General features: G+C 43.0%; 1 protein-coding gene across 1 annotated transcript in view; it reads left to right on the plus strand.

The window, feature by feature from the left end:
• Nucleotides 1–22685, plus strand: part of Col6a6 (collagen type VI alpha 6 chain) — a 168539-nt gene that overhangs the window by 118716 nt on the left and 27138 nt on the right. The window contains exons 25-32 of the mRNA XM_045136583.1: nucleotides 2083–2145; nucleotides 3207–3257; nucleotides 6013–6048; nucleotides 8206–8268; nucleotides 14179–14241; nucleotides 15359–15394; nucleotides 15516–15552; nucleotides 18146–18157. Of these exons, the coding sequence (XP_044992518.1) occupies nucleotides 2083–2145; nucleotides 3207–3257; nucleotides 6013–6048; nucleotides 8206–8268; nucleotides 14179–14241; nucleotides 15359–15394; nucleotides 15516–15552; nucleotides 18146–18157 (361 nt within the window). The remainder of the gene's footprint in view (nucleotides 1–2082; nucleotides 2146–3206; nucleotides 3258–6012; nucleotides 6049–8205; nucleotides 8269–14178; nucleotides 14242–15358; nucleotides 15395–15515; nucleotides 15553–18145; nucleotides 18158–22685) is intronic.

Raw genomic sequence — 22685 nt, forward strand, 5'->3', positions numbered from 1 at the left:
AAGGGCTTAGCTTTGAATTGGAGAACTGCTGGCAGAGGCCCGTGATGGAGGGCAGCAGAGGGGTGCTGCCGACACCATTGATTGGCATTGTCATAAAAAGCAAAGTTGATGGGGCCAACTGGATTCCAAAGAAAAGGGTTTCTGGAGGATGTGGCGTAGCAAGAATGGCTGGAAAATGAGAGTGGGAACGAGAGATGATTGATATTGTAGCTTTGTTCTAACTCTGGAGAAGGGGTGTCTCTGGTGAGAATGAAGTTTCCATTTCTGTGTGTGTGTTGTTGCCATGTGTGTGTGCGTGTGTGCGTGCATGCATGCATGTGTTGACTCCATGGACATATGCATATCGCGTGAGAAAGGAAGATGCTCTGGACAGTGAGACGCGGGGATCTCAAGAACAGACATAAATGGATGAACCCTTGAGCTGGAGTAGCGGTGGAAGGGGAGGAACAGCCCAAGCAGGTTGTCTGTGCCCATCAAGACCATTATTAATATAAGGGACTTTTCAGCGAGGGGGAGAACTCATTGAGGGTGAAGGGCGACAAGTGCCCCAAATCAAACTCAAGCATTTTGGGCAGCCTCCAGATGGAATGATTCCTGGACTCACTGTTAGTGGAGATAAACCTCAAACACTTACCCTGATCTTCCTCCAGTAAGTTCAAGTTCGTCCATCCTAGGCTCCGTGCCGGAACCTACCAGTCCTGGACAAGCCATGAGACTGTTTGTTGTCCCGCCTTGAGGCAGATGTCTTCAGATTTCAGTGTGCTTGGGGACCAGCTGGGAAGCTTACTTTAAAACACATATTTTTGGACTCCACTACAAGACATTTTTAAAGGGCTCTACGAATTTGCTTTTGCACATGAGCCCCTCATGATGGAGGAATGCACAGCCTCTGAACGCACTCTGAGGATCATTTCCTGGAAGTCGTGGGGAGATGCTCTGCGTACTCTCCCATTTTCACTCCCATAGCTCAGTGTCATGGGCATTTGTCTATTTGCAGTTCTCAGCCTTACCATTTTACCTTTCCTTTCTTTTTTTTTTTTTCTTTTTCTTTTGAGATAGGGTCTCACTCTAGCCCAGGCTGACCTGAAATTCACTCTGTAGCCTCAGGGTGGCCTCGAACTCACAGCTACCTCCTACCTCAGCTTCCTGAGTGCTGGGACACTAAAGGTGTGTGCCACTATGGCTGGCTAACTTTTCTTTTTCAGAAATTGATTTAGCCAGGTTTGGTGATGCACACCTTTAACCCCAGCACTTGGGAGGCAGAGGTAGGAGGATTGCCGAGAGTTTGAGGCCAGCCTGAGACTCCATAGTGAATTTCAGGTCAGCCTGAGCTAGAGCAACACCCTACCTCGGGAAAAAGAGCTAAAAGACTGAGGTAGGAGGGTTACTACAAGTTTGAGACCAGACTGAACTATAGAGTAAGGCTCTTAGGAGAGGAGAAAACACACAAACACACACACACACACAGGACTGGGGAGATAATTCAGTTGGTACAGTGCTTCTTGTATAAGCATCAGAACCTGCATTTGATTCCACACAGCCCACGTGATGGTGCATGCTTGTAATGCTGGTGCAAGGAAGGCAGACAGGCAGATCTCTGAGGCTCACTGGCCAGCCAGTGACCTACTTGGTGAGTTTCAGGCCAATGAGAGAACTTACTTCAAAAAAGGAAGACAGTGTCTGAGGAACAACACCCGAGGTTGTCCTCTTTTGGCCTCTACATGCTGTGTGCACACATGTGCATGCATACCTGTACAGGCACACCTAAAATGGGAATACAACCAGGTTGCAGTGTGTTCATATATTAGTCTCCAATAAAATTGGGCTGGAGAAATGGCTTAGCGGTTAAGGCACTTGCCTGTAAAGCCAAAGGACTCTGATCCGGTTCCCCAGGACCCACATAAGCCAGATGCATAAGGTGGCATATGCATCTGGAGTTCATTTGCAGTGGCTGGAGGCCCTGGAATGCCCAATCTCTATCTGCCTCTTTCTCTCTAAAGTCAGTAAAAAAAAAATTTTCTTTAAAAAAAATTACAATTAACAAAACCCAATGAAGACTCATCTCACTGTTTTGTTGAACAGGGAGAACCTGGAGACCCGGGAGAAAAGGGAGCTACTGGCTTTCCTGGTCCTCGGGGCCCACAGGTTGGTATTTTGCTTTTTCATTACTGATCTGGCCTGTAGAATCCTTTGCTTTGATAGTCATTCACTTGAACCCAATATCTGAGAAGCTTTCTAAAGACACATCCAAATCTAGGTGTATTGTGTTCTAGAAACTGGGAATGGTATCACTCATTTTGGATGAGCTCCTTGGCCTGCTTTTCCAAAGCAGCAGACATATGGTCAGGATGCTCTTGAAGCCAAATGGTCCAGTAGACAAAGTTTCACAGCATCCTCGTATCACTTCCTCCATCCTTGCATCCATCAAGACCTCTCCATCAGACATCCCATCCCACATGTCTCCTCCCATTGCTCACAGCTCCTACAGGACCAGACAGCAACCATTGGTCAGACATTGTGAAGTGCTTGGTTTTTTGTTTTTTTGTTTAGCCAACTGCAAATGGATGGCTATAACTTAACATATTAGCATACAGATGTTCTCGCCAAGAGCTGTTAGGAGACTATTGCTTTTTACTGGGAGATTACAAGAAGCCAAAGCATGACATAGTCACTCCTTGTTGAAGCTACCTTCTTGTTGATGGGACCAAAAAGCAGCTGAAGGAGAAACGGGGTTTATTTTGGCTGACATGGAAATTTCAGCAAGGCAGGGAAAGGATCATAGAGCAGAGGCTGGACATCAGTTCTTGCCACAGCAGCTGGCTATGAGCTGAGAAAGTGAGCAAGGGAGGAGCTGGGCTTTCATACCCCCAAGCTCGCCCCCGGGCACCACACCTCCTCCAGCAAGGCTCCACCTCCACAACTGCCACCAGCTGGCGACCAAGCATTCAAAACACGTGAGGGGACATCTGACTCTTAGCCCCGCACTCTTGGTCTTCATCATGACACTCTGAGTGCATTTTTAATTCCCATTTTACAGATGCTTTGAGTGCCATCATCCCAAAGTGTCACCGACGCCTGTCCAAAGGCAGGAGCCTGCTACCTAGTATCCGCGAATGAAACCAGAAACCAGTCTGCTTTGTTCTCTTGTGACTAGGCCTGTCTCTATCTGTAGTCTGGATGCTTGTAATTAATTGCTTTGTTGCTAGGGTGACGATGGCCATCCCAGTTATGGTAACAGTGGACATAAAGGGACAAAGGTAAGCCACATCTACTGAAGCTGGATCCACTCCACTTATTCCTGTTGTTTGTTCGGTTTGCTATAGAAGGAGGAAGTGTGTGAAGCAGTCCTCTATAACTTGAAGTCTATTTTGATAATTCACTTGCTGATACCCTATGGGGAACATATGGAGGGGAAGTGTGTGAGGGTTTCAGATGCAGGTGAAAATTGAAAGTTGAAATGAATTCCCTGTGTGTTGCCATGATGTGTGGTGAGGGCCTGACTTGTCCCAGCCTGAACAGCCTCTAATCTGAGCAGCTCTGTACTTGATTTCGCTCAGGAGGCAGTCCGTATTTGTCCTCCCGTTGTTATGATTGCTTTAGCTATTGGTAAGAGACTTCGCGGCATTTTACTTTTTTCTAAATGCAGTGGTCCAAACAGTAATTTTAAAATGAAACTGTGCATCAAAATAATCACTTTATGCTGTCACTGAATATTTATTCTTATGCTTACTTGTGTGCACATACACACCGGGCTGTCTTGCCATTGAACATGAATTCCCATCTGGTTTTATGTGGGAGGCTGGGGAATTGAACCCAAGCCAGAAGGCTTGCAAGCAAGAGCCTTTAACCACTTAGCCATCTCTCTAGCCCTCTCACTAAATACCTGAAAATGCCTGAAAAACGAGATAGGTAAGTTTACTAAAATCAGTGTTTTTTTAAAGAAAATATTTATTTGAGAGAGAGAAGGACTGAGAGAGAGTGTGTGTGTACCAGAGTACCGTGACCTCTTGCCACATGCCCCACTTTGTGCAGCTGGCTTTATGTGGGTACTGGACCATCAAACCTGGACCATCAAGCTTTGGCAGAAAGTGGCTTGTGCTACTGAGAGCCACCTCTCCCCAAACCAGTGTTTTTAATATACCAAAAATTACTACTTAAAAAAAAAATCATGAAGCCGGGCGTGGTGGCACACGCCTTTAATCCCAGCACTCTGGAGGTAGAGGTAGGAGGATTGCCATGAGTTCAAGGCCACCCTGAGACTCACAGTGAATTCCAGGTCAGCCTGGGCTAGAGTGAGACCCTACCTTGAAAAACCAAAAAAAAAAAAAAAAAAAATCATGAAAGGGCTGAAGATATTGGTTTAGCAGTTGAGGTGCTTGCCTGAGAAGCCTAAGGACCCAGGTTTTATTCCTCAGTACCCACATAAGCCAGTTGCACATGGTGGTGATAGCATCTGGAGGTCATTTGCAGTGGCGATAGGCCCTTGCAAGCCCATTCTAGCTCTCTCCCCTTCCTGCTCAAATAAAAACTTGAAAAAAACTAAATCAATGAAAAGGTACAATATAATTACAACATCTTCAAAAACTTAATATAAAGATACCCTCTCTGAGACTTAAGACGAAGCTCTGAGGGCTGGAGACATGGCTTAGCAGTTAAAGCGCTTGCTTGTGAAAGCCTAAGGACCCAGGTTCAATTTCCCCAGTTCCCACATAAGCCCAAGTGCACAAGGTGGTGCAGTGTCTGGAGTTTGTTCACAATAACTAGAGGGCCTGGCCCATCCTTTCTATCTATGCCCCCTCCTGTCAAATAAGTAAAATACTTTTTTCTTAAGTTCTAAGAAATAAACAAATTTCAGTGGGTTTTGGAGTCATAGCAAGTTTCTGTTGGAAAGCCTAAAATAGCACAAAGACTCTGCCTCAAATTAGGTAGAATGCGAGGAACGACATCTGAGGCTGCCCTGACTTCCACGTGTGTGCCTATACAGGCTTGTCACACACCCACACATGCAAAAAAAAAGAAAATACCAAGCTGGAGAGATTGCTCAGTGGTTAAAGGTGCTTCCTTCTGAAGCCTGCCTGCCTGGGATTCAATTCCTCAACACCCACATAAAGCCGGATGCAGTGGCGCATGCACCTGTGATCCCAGGGTGCCTATGAGAATGGGAGGTGGAACCAGGAGGATTCAGAACTTGCAGGGCAGTGAGGCTAATGGTTCTATGCAGTCTGGCAGTTCGTAGGGGAAAGGGAACCCGCCTCAAAGAAGGTGGAGCACAGGCTCCTCAGGATTACTCTCTGAGCTCCATGCATGCACTGTTATACATGTGCCCACATATACACACACACGCCCATGTATGCACAAAGTAAATACATTGTAAGTAAATAAAAATTTATTTTAAAGTCGGGCGTGGTGGTGCACACCTTGAATCCCAGCACTCAGGAGGCAGAGGTAGGAGGATCGTCATGAGTTCAAGGCCACCCTGAGACTCCATAGTGAATTCCAGGTCAGCCTGAGCTAGAGTGAGACCCTACCTTCAAAAATCAAAAAGAAAAAATTTAAATACATATTTCTTATCACATAGGATGTATTAAACCTTTTTAACTACAAGCTGCCACCAAAGCAAGGTAAAAGGCAGACCTTGTACTAAATGGTCACATTTAGACTGTCAGCTTCCTAAATTTTGCCATTTGAGCAAGGCTGTTTTTAGCCAAATAGCCCCTATTCTGTTACATGCACAGACAATGGAGAGGCGATTTGTAAGGTCCTCTGGTCACTTCAGCGTCAGATTCCTTTCAGCCGCTTATTCTGGGCTGCTGTATTTTGGTGACGCCAGTGAGTAATTTAATTTGGGAATTGGAATTAGTTTCTCTAGGAGTGATATACAGTTTCCAACTGGTTCAACCCTTCCTGTGTTCACAGGTACTAAAACTAATCAAGGCAGCAGGTGAAATTAAAGTCGATATAAATCTACTTGGGTGATGTGTGTGTATTGATTTCCTCTGCTGTTGCTTGCAGGGGCAAGAAGGATTCCCTGGAGAAAGTGGACCTAAGGTATTGCATTCTCTCCCTAGTAACTAGAGATCTGTCAGGAAGTCTGTGGGGGGTTAGGAAGTTTATCTTAGGCCAAGAGAAAGACAATTCATGATAGATAAGTATTTTGACTGCAGGGAAAAGGTAAGAAACAAATAGTCCATTTCTTCCTAATGTTTAATATATTTATTTAATAATGTAAGAAAGGTATTTCAGTTTAATTAATACAGTTTTGAATTTTAAGCCATGTGTCCATATTTTGTATTTTGTCTTTGTTGTCTATATATCTATCATCTATAACTGTATTTTTGTTTTGTTTTTGTTTTTGAGGTAGGGTCTCACTCGAGCCCAGGCTGACCTGGAATTCACTCTGTAGTCTCAGGGTGGCCTTGAACTCACGGCGATCCTCCTACCTCTGCCTCCCGAGTGCTGGTGCTGGGATTAAAGGCGTGCGCCACCACGCCCAGCTATAACTGTATTTTTAAAAAATATTCTTTGATATTTTTATTTGTGTATTTGAAAGTGACAGAACGAGAAATAGGCGGATAGAGAGAGGGAGAGAGAATGGGCGCGCCAGGGCCTCCCACCTCTGCAAATGCGCTCCAGACACGTGTGCCCCCCTGTGCATCTGGCTAATGTGGGTCCTGGGGAGTCTATCCTCGAACCAGGGTCTTTAGGCTTCACAGGCAAGCGCTTAACCACTAAGCCATCTCTCCAGCCCTATAACTGTATTTTTAAAAAGGAACAATCCTGGGCTTAAAGAGATTGCTCAGTGGTTTGGAGCACTTCTTATGCAAGCAAGAGGGCCTGAGGAGGCCCCAGTTAGCGTTCAGGTTTGGTTCCCCAGGACCGACACCAACAGCTGAGCATGGCCACACACGTGTGACCTCGGTCCTGTAGGGGAGGAGAGACCTGAGAGTCGTTGAAGCTTGGAAAAAACATGGCAAATTCCAGAATCAGTAAGAGACTTTGGCTCAAGTAAGAATAGGTGGAACAGTGATAGAGCAGGATGCCCGCTATTCTCCTCAGGCTGCCACGGACTAGGGCAACCTGCTCCAGACGCTCACGGGGCACCTTGTGGGCATATACATGGGCATACATCACATACCACAAGCACGCATGTACACGTTCCGACAAAGAGAACGCAAGAAGTCATTTTCAAAAGGAGAGACTTCTGTTAATATTGTGGATATTCTCAGTATTGTTAATATCTCATTTTTAAATTTTTATTGTAAAGGAAGAACAGATAATCCTTTTTCAGTTTTTCTCCTCAAATTTATTCCTTCCTCTCTGCCATATGTATTTTTTTTTTTCTTTGCTTGGAGGAAAGGAAAATGTGAAGAATGAAGAGTACCCAGGCGATCTGATTTTTTTCCTGGCTTGATTTTCCCCGTATATTTACACGTCCTCATCAGGTATCGAGTCAGCAGTGATACCTGCTGCACTAAGGCTTTGGGTTTCTTTCGAGTAAAATCAGCTGAACTCAGTAAATGCCGGCTCCTGTGATAAGATCAGAGGACTAACAAAGGGCACCATTGGTGTCGCCAAGGAGTCTGAGTTCATCAGCTAGTGCAGATGCCATGTGCTGTGGAGAGAGCTGCACAGATTAAAGGGGGAAAAATAAAACTGGGCTGGGGAGATGGCTTAGCGGTTAAGCGCTTGCCTGTGAAGCCTAAAGACCCAGTTCAAGGCTCGATTCCTCAGGACCCACGTTAGCCAGATGCACAAGGGGGCGCACGCGTCTGGAGTTCGTTTGCAGTGGCTGGAGGCCCTGGTGCACCCATTCTCTTTCTCTCTCTCTCTCTCCCTCTCTCTCTCTGTCTGTAGCTCCCAAATAAATAAATACATAAATAAATAAATATTAAAAAAATAAAACTCCTAAAGACAAAAATGTATATGAAAGGCCGGGCATGGTGGCGCACGCCTTTAATCCCAGCACTTGGGAGGCAGAGGTAGGAAGATTGCCATGAGTTCGAGGCCACCCTGAGACTCCATAATAAATCCCAGGTCAGCCTGGGCTAGAGTGAGACCCTACCTCAAAAAACCGGAAAAAAAAAAAAAGTGTATGAAAATAACCTTTTGTTGGAATCGATCAATTTACAAACATAAATATTCCTCTGCAACGTGTAGTTGTGTCATTTCTGTAATGATTTTCTTTTAATGTATGCACTTACTCAGGGTGAGACCGGGGACCCTGGTGAGCCAGGAGAGACTGGACGCAAGGGATCTAGAGGCAAAATGGTAAGATTTTTAGACTCATTGCTGGTGATTTGAGCTGCTTGGACAGTTCCCACTTCACACACACATGATCACTAGAATTGTCATTTGCTCTAAATTGCCTATAATATGCCTGCATTTGGGGTTGAAGCTAATCTGGGGAGGAAAATGGATAAAGTACTCAACCTTCGATGCCAGCAAAAAAGACATTGCACTGTCCACTTTTAGTGAACAAGTTTGCCTGCGCTGTTTGCCAGTGCGTCCTTATGAACACTGGACTGTTTCTTAAGGAGTCCTTGTTATCTAAAACAAGTTGTGTGGGTGTGTGTCTGCATGTGTGGATGTGTATAATGTGTGTGTGAAGGTCTGAGGACAACCCCAAGGTCTTTATCCTCTCCCACCACCCTGCTCCCTTGTGTTAACTTGTTTTTTCCACTTGGATTCATGTGCAGCACTCTAGCTGGCCCGAGGGTTTCTGGTTTCTCCTGACTCAACCTCCAGTTGCTGTGGAAGCATTGGGATCACAGATGCATGTGCCACTTTTCACCTGGCTTTACTTGGGTGCTGGAGAGTTGAACTCAGGCCAGTAGGCTTGCAAGCAAGTGCCTTTAACCACTGAGCCATGCTCCTCCCCAGCCCCACAAGCTAGTTTGGAATTGTCACAGTATGATCAGCTTAATCCTGTCTCCCTGGGAGATTTAGTGTATTCTAAACCTCACTGTCTTCTTATCTTTGTTATAAGGTTTGGTTAAACTATTTTAAATTAGACATGTGTTAAAGGCCCTTTTGAAATGCATCTCCAGCAGGTATTTCTTGAGATTTGAAGAGAAAGTCTCTGCTTTTTTTAACTGAATGTGTCTTTATGATTTTGTGCAGGAGTTAAATACTGCCTATTGCTTGAGATCAGTTGAAACCAACGTGAGTCTCTAGTATTCCCCATAGGCATTAACTTGCCTCAGGCACCAGGGCATTAGGAATGAATGGTAGTACATACCTCTTTAATATCAGCACTGGTGAGGCTGAGGCAGGAGGATCTTGAGTTTGAGGCCAGCCTAGACTTTAATATATTTTGAGGCAAGACCATGCCTCAAAAAGGTGGGAGAATTACTTATATTTGTTAACTGTATATCTTAGATTGTATATAAGTATGATGACTATTTTAAGTTTTTTTGAGATAGGGTCTCTATAGCCAGGCTGACCTGGAATACACACTGTAGTCCCAGGCTGGCCTCATACCCAGGAGTGTCCTCTTACTTCTGCCCAGTGCTGGGATTAAAAACATGTGCCACCACATTCAGCTGCTATTTTTTTTTTTTACAAATATTTTTATACCTTTAAAAATTATTTATAATAAAATTTTATATTATTATTTATAGAAATTTTTATAAATAAACTTATTTGCAAGCAGAAAGAGAGAGAGAGAAGAGACACAGACAGAGAATGGGTGTGCCAGAGTCTCTTGCCACTGCAAAAAAAAAAAAAAAAACTCTGGATGTGTGCACCACTTTGTGCATCTGGCTTTATGTGGGTATTGGGAAATCAAACCTGGGTCATTAGGCTTTGTAGGCAAGTGTCTTGACAGCTAAGCCATGTCTCCAGCCCCCACTATTTTACTTTTAAACAAAACATTTTTAATGTTTCTTCAGAACAGTCTTGATTAGAAGAAATAATCTAGGACCTTGTCAATGAGCAAGAACATAAAAACCCTGATGCAAAAATTTACACTAGAGATAGTTTCCAGCTAGGCATCAGGGTTCATTTGACTGTGATCTAGTTTGTGTCCCTATAAACTATGAGATCTTTACTTATAGATATTATTTATGTAGGTTTTAAGGATGAAAAGTAAACACATTCCTCTCGTTCCTGCTCCCAAGGGGATTGTTTCCAGCAATAATTATTTCCTCATACATGTTTTCAGATGGCTATTCATCAATTTTGAGAGCAGAATAATAAAGACTAATATCATTAGAAAACATAATTGGAAAAGACTTTCAAATTAATCCAGATGTCATCTGCAATGAAGTATCTCTGGATCATTTCCCTTGGCTTATTAACAAAGTTGTTTGACCTTGAACGTCAGGAGCATGCTAACAAGTTCATCCAGTTGTGGGTTTCCTTCCCCACAGTGACCCATTAATCATTTTTTAAATATAATTAACTAATGGAAAGGAAACATATAAACTTTCTTGGCCTTTGAAAATCTTTTTTTTAAATTTCATTATTTTTCTGGACTATTTGTGATTTGCTTACTTCACCTCACCCAGTTGCTTTCTCCCCATGATGTGAGTGATTTTTTTTTGATTTGAAATTGAAGTTTAGACACTGGAAACTTCGAAGTTTTCCTATGGGGGGAAAAAAAAGCAAGTTTCTATTGGAAAGAAATACTCATAAAAATTTGACCCTAAACTCTAATTGCCTTTTCAGCGTGTATGGCATATAGTATGCATATGTTTGTATGCGTGGACAGTATGCATCTGTGCACATGTATGTGGAGACCAGAGGGCAAGGTCAAATGTCTTCCTCAGTGGCTCTCCAGAGACCTTATCTTTGCTTTTTGAGATGGGGAGGGTCTCTCACTGATTGGACTGGACTGGTTAGTCAGCGAGCCCCAGTGATTCTTTCATCTGTTTCCCCAGAACTGGATTACAGTTTGCTTACCACCAGGCCTGGCTTTGAGGTGGGTTCTGGGGATCCTGACACAGGTCCTCATGCTTGCATAGCAAACACTTGACCTACCGAGCCTTCCCCACAGCCCCGTGCGCCGTCTTTTTTTGTTTCCTTAAACCAACTTTGCAAATCATTTAAAGTGGTTTCCTTGACTGGGGCACGTTTGCCGCGTTGGGCTGGGCAGCGCTGCTCTGAAGACTGCCTGTGCATTGTAATGTCTGGTGCAACATACGTGGCACTTTCTACTAGAGGCCAGCACCACTGACTCTCTTTGCCTACTTGAAACAAGCAAGTATGTCTCCAGACATTGCCATGGGAGGTACATTTTTTTTTTAAGTTGGGGGTGCTCTCTAGCCCAAGCTGACCTGAAATTCATTATGTAGTCTCAGGGTAGCTTTGAACTAACATGGATCCTCCTACTTGAGCCTTGCAAGGGCTGTGATTAAAGGCATGCACCACCATGCCCAGCGAGAGGTACATGTGTAGCCAACACACACACACATGGCAGAGAGAGAGAACATATTCCCCCATGCCTTACTGCCCTCTCCCTTCCTTTACCTCTCCCATCAGATCCCTTTGATCCCTGTTTTGTTTCTACTTGTAAGTCATGTATGTCATCAGTGCATGTGTAATTTCACATGTCTATAAAATCTCAGACATGGGGCTACAGGGATGACTTGGCAGCTAAGGAACTTGCCTGTGAAGCCTAAGGATCCAGGTTTGATTCCCCAGGACCCATGTAAACCAGATGCGCAAGGTGGCACATGTGTCTGGAGTTCCATTGCAGTGGCTGGAAGCCCTGAAGTGCCTGTTCATATTCATTCATTCTTTCTCTCTAATAAAATAAAATCTCAGATATACAAATGAGAGAAAACAAGATATTTACCTTTTTGAGACAGGCTTAATTTATTTACTCTGTTACATCATTTTCCTGCAGATATCACAACCTCACTCCTCTTGGTAGCTGAAAAATTCCACTGTGTGTGTATACTACATTTTCTTTATCCATTTCTCTGTAGTCAGATACCTTGATTGCTTCCACAGCTTAGCTATTGTTAATAGTGATGCAACAAACACTGATCTGTGGCAGGCTGATGTGGAATCTTGTGGCTAAATGAGAAGCAACATAGTAATATAGCCTCATCTTTTTTATGTGATCCATGTTTTCTCCTTGCATCTGCATATTTCATGGGCTTTATGAACCTAGAATATAGTCAGTCCATTTTTCTGGATACTAGATAGGTCTCTTGACCCTGGAAATGAGTAGATATCAGTCCTAAGAATTGTTTATTATTTTGTCAATTTCTCCTCTTGTTTTCTCTATTTTGTATTTCTTACATTCCTTTCATGTAGTGTACTAGTATAGTCCTTTCTTTTTGCATATAGCTTTGATGTTTTTGCCCCTTCTAGGAAAGAAAGTCCTTTGACTTTATTTACAATGTTTCTCACACTTGAACTTTGAAGAGGTTGTTCCTGTTCTCCGAATGCTACTTTTCTATGGATACAAGTGCTTGCTCCTCTTGCTACGGAGTCTTGCTCTACATGGATCTGAGCTCAAGGCCTCATGCTTGGCAGCAAGGGACTTGACCCACTGAACCATTGCTCCAGTCTCATCATTACTGTTTGTGCCTTTAAAAAAAAAATCTATCATTTTATAGGGCCAAGGAAACAAACATTGATGTGTGAGTATTTCTGTGGGTAAAGTGCTTGCTGCACAAGCATGTGAACCTGAGTCCAGATCCCCAGCACCCAGGTAAATTGCCAGGCATGGTGGTGTACAGCTGTAATCCCAGCACTAGGGAAAAGGAGACAGGGAATCCTTGAGGTTGACTGGCTGGCTTGCTTAGCTGCATTGAGCTCTAGGTTCAGTGAGAGCCCTGACTCATAAAAATAAGGTAGAAAGCGACTGAGGAAGACAACCAATTTGGCTTTGAGCCTCCACATGCATGCACATGCGCACACACACACACAAGCCTACACACATCCACTACACATGCGTGTACACACACACACACACACACACGCATGTATTGCTCTCTCTCACACACACATGCACGTGCCTGTGCCCCCCTCTTTCTCACACACACACACACACACGAGTCTATACACATTCACTACACATGTGTATGCTCACAATTCTATCACTTGACTGAAATATTGGAAAGGAACAGAAGTACATGTATTCAATCTGCCATTTCTTTCTTGAAGGTTAACCAAATATTCTAAATAATTTATGGCAACAAGTTGATTGTTCTTTAATATCAGTATATAATTGGGGTACTCAGAGGACATCATTAATTCTTTGTTCCATGGGCAAAGCTTTTAAAAATTAAATTGATGTTTAAATTACTTCATTTTTTTGTTACCGTAAAGATCATAAACCCTGTGGCATTCTGAGTGTGTGTGCAGAGAAACAATGTATCCATTTTTTAGCTAAATCCTTGCTTTTTCTATGATAAACTGCCTCACTGAATGTATATTGAAATTTCTCTGACACATAGAAAGTAGATAATGGTTATTTTATTATTGCTGCTATCTCTGTTTTATTACAGGTGTTTCTAGCCAGCTGTTAAGTGTTTCTGGTGTTACTGTGTTAGGGAGGCATATTTTATTTGACTAGTTTTTAAATTTTTTGCTTGTTTTTGAGATTAGTCACCTCCATATCACTAGAAAGAAAATAGCATTGACCCAACAAACCCAGTTCTACTTAACAATATTTCCTAATAATTGGAGTTGCATATAAATTTTCCAATAGTATTGCTAGTTATGACAAAAGAAAACCAATAAGGGACCCATTAAATAAAGTATGAGGCATCCACGTAATAGAATACCATGCAGACATGGAATGTGATTTTGTAAAAATCATTTAACAGCACAAAACTGCCCATATGTGTATGTATGTATGTATTTACATGTATATGTATGTATTGTCATTATTATTATTACTTAAAAGGGCAATAAGAAACCAAGTTTGTATACCTATAATCCCAGCCTGCAGAGGCAAAAGGGGCATGAATTCCAGGCCAGCCTGGTTGCATAGCAAGACCCTGTCTCCAAGAAACAAAAACAAAATATGAGGCATCATGAGAAACTAATGATATGTGTGTGTGTGTGTGTTTTTTTTTGTTGTTGTTGTTTTTGAGGTAAATTTAAAGTAATTTTGTCACTTTTGGATTTTTACCTGTGAAATGTAAATATTTTAAATTTGAATGAAAGCACACATATATGTATAGAACTGGTTTTAAAATAAATTAATTCTGCTTTGAGATATCTGCTGGACTTCCAGGAGAGATGGGATCCCCGGGGGAGCCAGGACCTCCTGGACGTAAGGTAAGTGGAGAGATTACAAGTCATACACGATTGTTTTTTCTTGGGCTGGAGAGGTGACATAGCTATTAAGGTGCTTTCCTGCAAAAGCAAAGGACCCAGGTTTGATTCCCCAGGACCCATGTAAGCCAGGTGCACAAGGTGGCACATGCATCTGGAATTTGTTTGCAGTAACTGGTGTGCTCATTAAATTTTTCTTGCACTTAAAATGTCACTGCATGGAATTCCCGTTGTCCAGCGATGCCCGTCTTCTGTCTCTGCTGCTTGGCCACTATTTTCACTACTCCATGTTCTCTGAGGAGGGAAAAGAGTGTGGGCTAAATGTATCTCTTGGGAGGGAAAGAGGGAAGTGAAAAGTAAAAGGCTAAAGGATCTGATGTATCAGTCACTGCCTTCTTGGAAGGAGTCAGTGAATGTATAGAAATGAACATATAGTGACCATGGTGACCATTTGCATTCTCTGGAATGCACTAGTTGCTTCAGGAGTTTGGGTGAGGTGCCATCACCCTCTTTGAGAAACCTGACACTTCCTGTTCCAGCGATAGGACTGAACACATAAAAGTAAAATCAACTCCATTTTCTTTCCTCCAACCCTAACCCAGACATATGTATGTAGAACCTCACTTTTGGAAGGCAGCTGGGGTCCAGATGTTCAGCTTGAGGCCTATCCCTTTATCCTTCAGCCCCTGGAGGGAAGGGAGCAGGCCAAGATTCAGCTCATGGGGCAGAACTGCCTGATGGCCACAGGAAGGTGGCCCTGCATGGACGGCTCAGCCTTCACCAGTTCTGAACTGAACCCTGACTTCAGAGCTCAGTAGGGCCGGGTCAAGTGGGCCTCCATCCTTGGATCCTGGATATCCCTGTGTGGTCCAGAGATGGTGCTGAGGAAACTGGCATTGGAGCCTTGAGTGCAACCAGCTTGCATGTGGTCCCCTCAGCTTGCTTGTCTTAACTGGGTGATAAGTAGTACCCTACCAGCACTTTTTGTTCCTCCTTTCATCATAGGAGTAAAACCTCTTCCAAGTGTTATTTCCTCAGGGTGAGGTTGGTGGACATTCTGGCTACTGAAGTGAATATCTACAGCCACATAATACACATGTTTTGTTGTTTCCTTCCCTAGGGTCTGAAAGGGGCCAAAGGATTGGCTTCATTTTCTGTACGTATATCTCCTCATTCCAACAGAGTGCTCTGAGAACTCCATTAACTTTATTTATTTTGAAACGTCATGACTCAGTGGCCCATTAGTTAATTCTCTGTGTTTTACTTTGGAACTGTAGGCATGTGACCTCATTCAATATGTGCGGGACCACAGTCGTAAGTACCTTGCTTGAAATGATCACCCAGGCTGTCAGCTTTCCTGGAAGGAATGCAGCTTTCAGAATAGAGGCAATCTCCCCATCTCTCCACCAGTTTCTTAAAATGAGAGATGTCAATGCATAAAGTTTGAGTCAGCATGGCTGGTGACTGGGAGCTCCCTCTTTGGCTGCCAGCATGTCTGTTGGAACCTGTTCCAAGCATAATGCAGTAATCTACCTATATGGTGCTTTTGACCTGGGGAGAATACATATTTGAAGTCAAAACTTTCCTACTCGTAAAATCAGTCAGTTTGTTTTAAATGATTATCAATGGTGGACAGTAAGTGACAGAATTGAGCTCACCAGTGTGAAGAGGCAGTCATGATAACTGGGTCGTGGTGGGAGGAAGGCCTGGCTTCGCTTTATAATCTATTGCCTTTCTGAAGAGAGCTGTCTGATTGCTTTTAGTTGGACTGACTGATTTGCCTATAAAATTCATAATAATGCTTTTTAGGAATAATTTTCAAAATTGTAAAAGCAAAGAAGGGTGTTCAGTTAGGCAAATGCTATTTTTACGTTGAGCCGCCCTTAATATTCTGCATAGTAACTAACGCTGTAACATCAGGTTCATGTCACCGGTGTTATGTGGAATGTTCAGTTATACATGCATAACTCTTTCCGAATAAACTCTAGGACAGGAAGAGGCAAAAGTTTCCTTGAGGTATTTTTGGGGGAGAAAACTACACAAAGAAGGGACCATTTGTCAAGAGCCTTGTTCTCAGATACACAGAATTTTAAAGGTCCTGGACACAGTATTCACCAGGACTGCATGTTCTGAGAGTAGAATGAAGCCATCTTGGTAATCAAATTCGGTATGTGGGGTCACGAAGTTTGCCTGAATTAGCAGGTTTTCTACATCAGAACTGTGCGAACGTAATGGCTGAGTGGTAACAGACAAGAGTGGGACCTGGCCTGTTAAAATGTGAAGGGTTCCATCAACAAAAACCCAAGTACACAAAACAATTTCAAAAATATCATATAGAAACAGTAACTTCTGATATGCATGTGCACACACACACACACTTATTGGTGAGAAGAGAGAGAGGAAAAGAAAATGCCACTGTAAATGAACTCTAGAAGCATGTGCCACTGTGCATATGGCTTTATGTGAGCACTGAGGAATCAAACCCAGGTCATTAGGCTTTGCAAGCAATTGCCTTAACCACTGAGCCATAACTCCAGCCCAGACTTCTACATATTTTACAAAAGTACATGTGATTTCAAGATGACGGTCATGATGAGGCCTGGCCTTGCAAGGGGCCTCTGAGTAGGTGGACCAAAGAGAAACCATCTGGTGGAACATTCTGCAGTGGTGGGAGGTTCCCTTTGTGGAGTATAACAAGATAGCCACTAGCCACATGTGGCCTTGGACATTTAAAATACAAGTAAGTGCCGCTAAGACCCTAATGTTTTCAATTTCATTTAATCATTTAGAATATTTAAAAAAATCCATGGGTTATGACTGGACTGTGCAAGTCTAAAGCATATGTTCACCTATTTCAGAGTAAACCTATCACTGACATTTACAAAATACATTAAATAGGTATGTTTACAAGATGGGCGTCCCAAGCCCCAAAATGTGCAATACTCCAAGATTCCAGACTCTTTTTGAGTGCTGACATAAGTGCTGATCACACATAGGAAAGTCTACATCTGACCTCATGTGACAGGTTGCAGTTAAAACACAAACACCCTAGAAATATTATAAAAAAATCACTTTCAGTCTATATACATAATTTGCATGGAAGTATATTTATATTAAGACCAGAGTCTCAACTCCAAGAGATTTTGGAATACGGGTGTGTATATAGGTATATATGTAGATGTAGATTTCTTATTTAGAGTTTGGAATATTTACCTAACACTTCTAGTTCCCAAGCATTTCAGATAAAGAAAACAATGTATACACACAATACTGGATGTAGATATAGACACTTACATATGTGTGTGTGTATGTTTGATCTGAGGTTTTAGGCCAGTAGTAAAGTTCTTGACTAGCATGGATAAGACCCTGCAAACAACCAGAAATAATTATAGAAGTTTCTATTACTTGGGGTTAGGGACACAGCATGATGGTGCAGCACTTTTGCCTTTCATGGAAAAGGCCTTGCTTGAACACCAACACCAAAACCAAAAATAAAAATAAAAAATGCACACATATACAGTTGACAGCTACAGATAGGTACCTGGAGAAATTATGAAGACATGTTAGGGTCATCAAACTTAGCAAATTCAGCTTAGTTCCTACCACGTCACATTCCCTCCAGGCAGAGGTTATCTGCGTCTAACAGCTGTCTGTAGGCTGCTATTCATGGCTGTGTACTGTCCCCTTCTCCTGTCCTCCTCACCTCTGGGAAGGATAAGTGCTATACCAAGGTGCTGAGGCCTGCCCTGGGCTGCATGTATCTCCCAACTCTCTAGTGTCTTGATTTTGGGGTTCCTCATAAAAGCCGCAAGGGCAACAGCCCTCACTGCTGTGATTTTCCTGCGCTGTATAGAACTCCGTTCTCCTACCGAATAATAACCCAATCTCCTTTGTTCTTTCTCCCCAGCTGGCGGACGCGGTGAGTAATCTTTATTTTCAGCATGCTTTTCTCAAGCTCCCGAGTGTCATACATCTGGAAAAATCAGTTGGAGTATTGTGCTGCCTGCCAGCTGATAGAAATTTTATCTGGGCTTCCCTTGCTACCTGCCATGGGCAGCAGACGCTCGCCTCTCATGACTCACTTGGTTTCAGCCAAGGTTCACTGCTCTTTCTCAACCAACTGGAAGGCCTTTTTAATACTTTAATAATAATCACTAACATTCTCCTCACTATTAGATCTTTATAATAATTTCCCTCCCTCCCTTTTCTTCTCCCTCTCCCATCTTCTTCTCCCTTTCCTCCACCCTCCATCTGTCCTATCTTCTCTTTAGCTCAGTGATTCAGGATTATGATGCAGAATGAAAATAGGAATAGTCAGGTAGCAAGCAGGGGAATGTGCAGCAGAGTTAATAGTAAAACTGATGCAGCTTGTGCTTCCTGTGAATTTCGAAGCCGCCCTAACACCTTTCAGTGCTGGTTTTTACGTACTTTACAGATGTTCCTATAAACCCATCATCAAGCCTGATAGACATCTACACCCTTACAACTTTTATATAAATTTGCCAATCCCTTACCCTCGGGTTACTTGTCCATTTATTCATTCAGTGCTTCTTGAAAGCCTACAGTGTGCCGATCCCTGTTTTGAGCCCTGGAAGACAGAACTGAGCAACAGGATGCCTGTACTTGTGAACGCTCGTTCTTATGCACAGTGGAGATGGGTAAACACGTGAAAATTCAGAATGGTATGCTTTCTAAGGAGGAGACGTAAGAGTTATGTCAGGGGAGGAGAAAGATGCTTCTGGATGACAGCTCCTCTTTGAGGCAATGACAAGGCATCAGTTTTGCAAGTACAAAGGCCATGGCTTTGCTTAGCATTGTGCTGTGAGCCTGTAACAGTTACCTTCTCGCTACTGGGACAAGCCACCCAACGAGAAGCAGCTTATGGAGGAAAAGGGTTTATTTCCAGCTTATGGTTTCTAGAATTTTCCTCAAGGCATGGTAAGCATGGTGGGAGCAGGCAGCTGGGTGTCAGTTCTTTTCGTCAGCAGGAAGGAAGGGGAGAGAATGAGCTCTCAAGTGACAGACACAGCAGGGCTGGGCTGTAATGCCCCAAGCCTGCTCTCGGCGACACAGCTCCTCCAGCAAGACTCCACCAACTGGGGATTACGTGTAAGGCTTAATCAAAAACACAGGAACAATACTGGGAGTGGAAAGGTTTAAGTGCAGTGTGGGGAAGGAAATAGATGAGAGGATAGGAGAAGGGTTAACAGAAACTAAAAACTTTATGAAAATAGTAGTTAGTTCATTTTTTTATTAATATTTTCCATGATTATAAAAAATATCCCATGGTAATACCCTCCCTTCCCCCCCCCCACACTTTCCCCTTTGAAATTCCATTCTCCATCATATTACCTCCCCATCTCAATCATCGTACTTACGTATATACAATACCAACCTATTAAGTACCCTTCTCCCTTCCTTTCTCTTCCCTTTATATCTCTTGTTTAACTTACTGGCCTCTGCTAGTAAGTATTTTCCTTCTCACGCAGAAGCCCAATCATCTGTAGCTAGGATCCACATATGAGAGAGAACATGTGGCGCTTGGCTTTCTGGCCTTGGTTACCTCACTTAGTGTAATCCTTTCCAGATCCATCCATTTTAATAGTAGTTGTTAGATAAAAAGCTTTTAAGCACTTTAAGCCCCTGACTAAAATAGACTTCGTTTGGTTAGAAGGTCCCAAGATCCAAGGGGTCTACATGGTTTGAACCACTCTATTGATACCCAAGATGATGAAAATCCTTACATTTTAATATTTATATTTGTGGGCTAAATGATATATATGTCTGGAATTTGCTCAAAAATAAACAAAATGCATGCAAAGGGGAAAACATACACGAGGCTATGGGAGACATCTTTACATTCAAGAACATGACCGGATGGATGATATTTGAAGCTTACTTGAGCATCTGTAGGCTGGGGGAAGAGGGTCAGTATAAAATCTAGAGACTACTTGTCAAGGGTGTTGGGTACCCAGCCAGAGATGATGGTGGTCTTGATAGGGGCCACTCGTGTCATACATGAGTGACATGGCGGCGGTTTGGGCTGATCCTCACTGCCCTATGTCCCTTTCCCTCTTGCTTTGTGGCAGGGAACAGCCATCAGTGTGTAGTACTCACATGGAACCCAGCTGGCTAGGTCTTCCCAATGCTCATCCATCCTCTGGAGAAGAGCCTCCTGGGAATGTTGATGATGCAACCGCATGTTCCCCAGAATCCTCCGGGTTCCTAGATGCAACTTCATGTTCTGCAGAATCCTCCGGATTCCTGGAAACTCACTCAGTTCCAGGCTGCACTTAACCAGCTGAATTGGACCTTAGATGTTCTTTTTCCTGAAAACTTGAAGTGTTTTGCTATCTTCAGCCAGGACTGTCAATCTTTTCTTCCCTTTATCTCAAAGTTAAACCTGAAACTTTGTTTACATTACCATATGCAAACGACAGCCCAAACACAAAGCTAGTGGAGCCAATTTCTATATTCGGTCATAATTGTCATTTTTTTTAAAAAAATGTAAAATTAACATGACTTCCATTTATAAAGATCCACTCATCCCACTAGTTAGACTGAGGCTAGTAAATGATGTCTCACATCCATCAAGATTCATAATGTGAACATTTACTCTCACTGGCCCTGATGGAATTAAAGACCAGAAGGAGATGGTAATCTAGTGCCAAGATGAAAGACCCAGATGGGTCACAAGTAGAGGCCATTTCCTTGCCAGTCTGAGCTATCTCAGCAAGTCTGAGGGCCAGAGCTGGTAGGTGTCATACCGCATTCTTATCTCTGCAAGTTTGATTGTGTGTGAGAGAGAAACGGGGGCTTGAACCCAGAAGCTTGTGCATGCCAGGCAAGAGTCCTGCCCCAGCTGTGCTCATTGTCTCCAAATCTTACTTGCTAGAATGTGGACGGAAGGTGGCACCCCGCCAAGGGAAACACATCACTAGGGTTTCCTTTTGCCATCCTACACCCCCAAAGTAGGCATCTCATGGGTTACTCTTCCACCTGTGGCAAAGGGCTGCTTTTTACCTCTTTCTCATTCATTCCATATTCATTAGACATCAACTCTGTGTCAGGGATGATTAACCTGAAAGGTCAACAGTCACCGTCCCTATTGCCCCACAGTGTAAAGCAATGGGAGAAACACATTAATCAGATAAACAGAAATTGCCAACTGTGATAAATGCAGGTTACTGGGGCTGGAATGAATGAATAAGAACCAATGAATAATGATACATAACCCTGCAATGAATGGATTAGACTTTGATAAACATAATTCAGTTTCTTGGGCTGGAGAGATGCTTTAGCAGTTAAGGCACTTGCCTGCAAAGCCAAGGTTCAATTTCCCAGGACCCACATAAGTCAGATGCACAAGGTGGTGCTTATGTTTGGAGTGGCTAGAGGCCCTGGCATGCCCATTCTCTTTCTCTCTCAGGTAATAAATAGTTTCTCTACAGAGTGAGACACATGTTATTGATTAACTTGATTTTGTAACTGTTTACTAAAAAGTTTTCAGGGGGCTGGAGAGATTGCCTAGTTGTTAAGGTGCTTGCCTGCAAAGCCAAAGGCCCCAGGGTTCAGTTCCCCAGGACCCACGTAAGCCAGATGCACAAGGCGGCATATGCATCTGGAGTTCGTTTGCAGCAACTTGGTCCTGATGTACCAATTTTCTCTACATGCCTGCTCTCATTCTCTGTCTACATGGCCCCTCTCTCTTTCTCGCTTTCAGATAAATAAGATACTTAGTTTTCAGGGAAAGCTTTCCTCATTCCCCTTTTAGTGATCTAATTGTTCTCAACAGGAATGGTGTGGGCATGTCATAACAGCAATGCAAACCTTAGTCGAGTACCTACTATGTGCCAGGCACTATCTGAGTGCTTTACCTGTGCTGGTTCATTTGGTCCTCATCACAGTGCAATTGAGGACATTATGACTCACATTTTACAGATAAGGAAATGGAGGCACAGGGAAGACACAAGTAATTTGGACATGGTCACATATAGTTATTATTGGAGTCAGGCTCTGAAGCCCCTTTTAAAAAATTTTTAATTTATACAATGGAGTTCTACTCAGTGGTAAAGAAAAATGAAGTTATGAAATTTGCAGAAAAATGGATGGACCTGGAAAGGATTATAGTAAGTGAGGTAACCCAGGCCCAGAAAGCCAATGGCCACGTGTTCTCTCTCATATGTGGATCCTAGATACAGATGACTGGGCTTCTGCGTGAGAAGGAAAATACTTAGTAGCAGAGGCCAGTAAGTTAAAAAGGAGACATAAAGGGAGAGATAGGAAGGGAGGAGGGTACTTAATAGGTTGATATTGTATATATGTAAGTACAATGATTGAGATGGGGAGGTAATATGATGGAGAATGGAATTTCAAAGGGGAAAGTGTGGGGGGGGAGGGAGGGAATTTCCATGGGATATTTTTTTTAAATCATGGAAAATGCTAAT

Source organism: Jaculus jaculus, chromosome 17 (assembly GCF_020740685.1).
Source record: "Jaculus jaculus isolate mJacJac1 chromosome 17, mJacJac1.mat.Y.cur, whole genome shotgun sequence".
Classification (NCBI taxonomy): Eukaryota; Metazoa; Chordata; class Mammalia; order Rodentia; family Dipodidae; genus Jaculus; species Jaculus jaculus.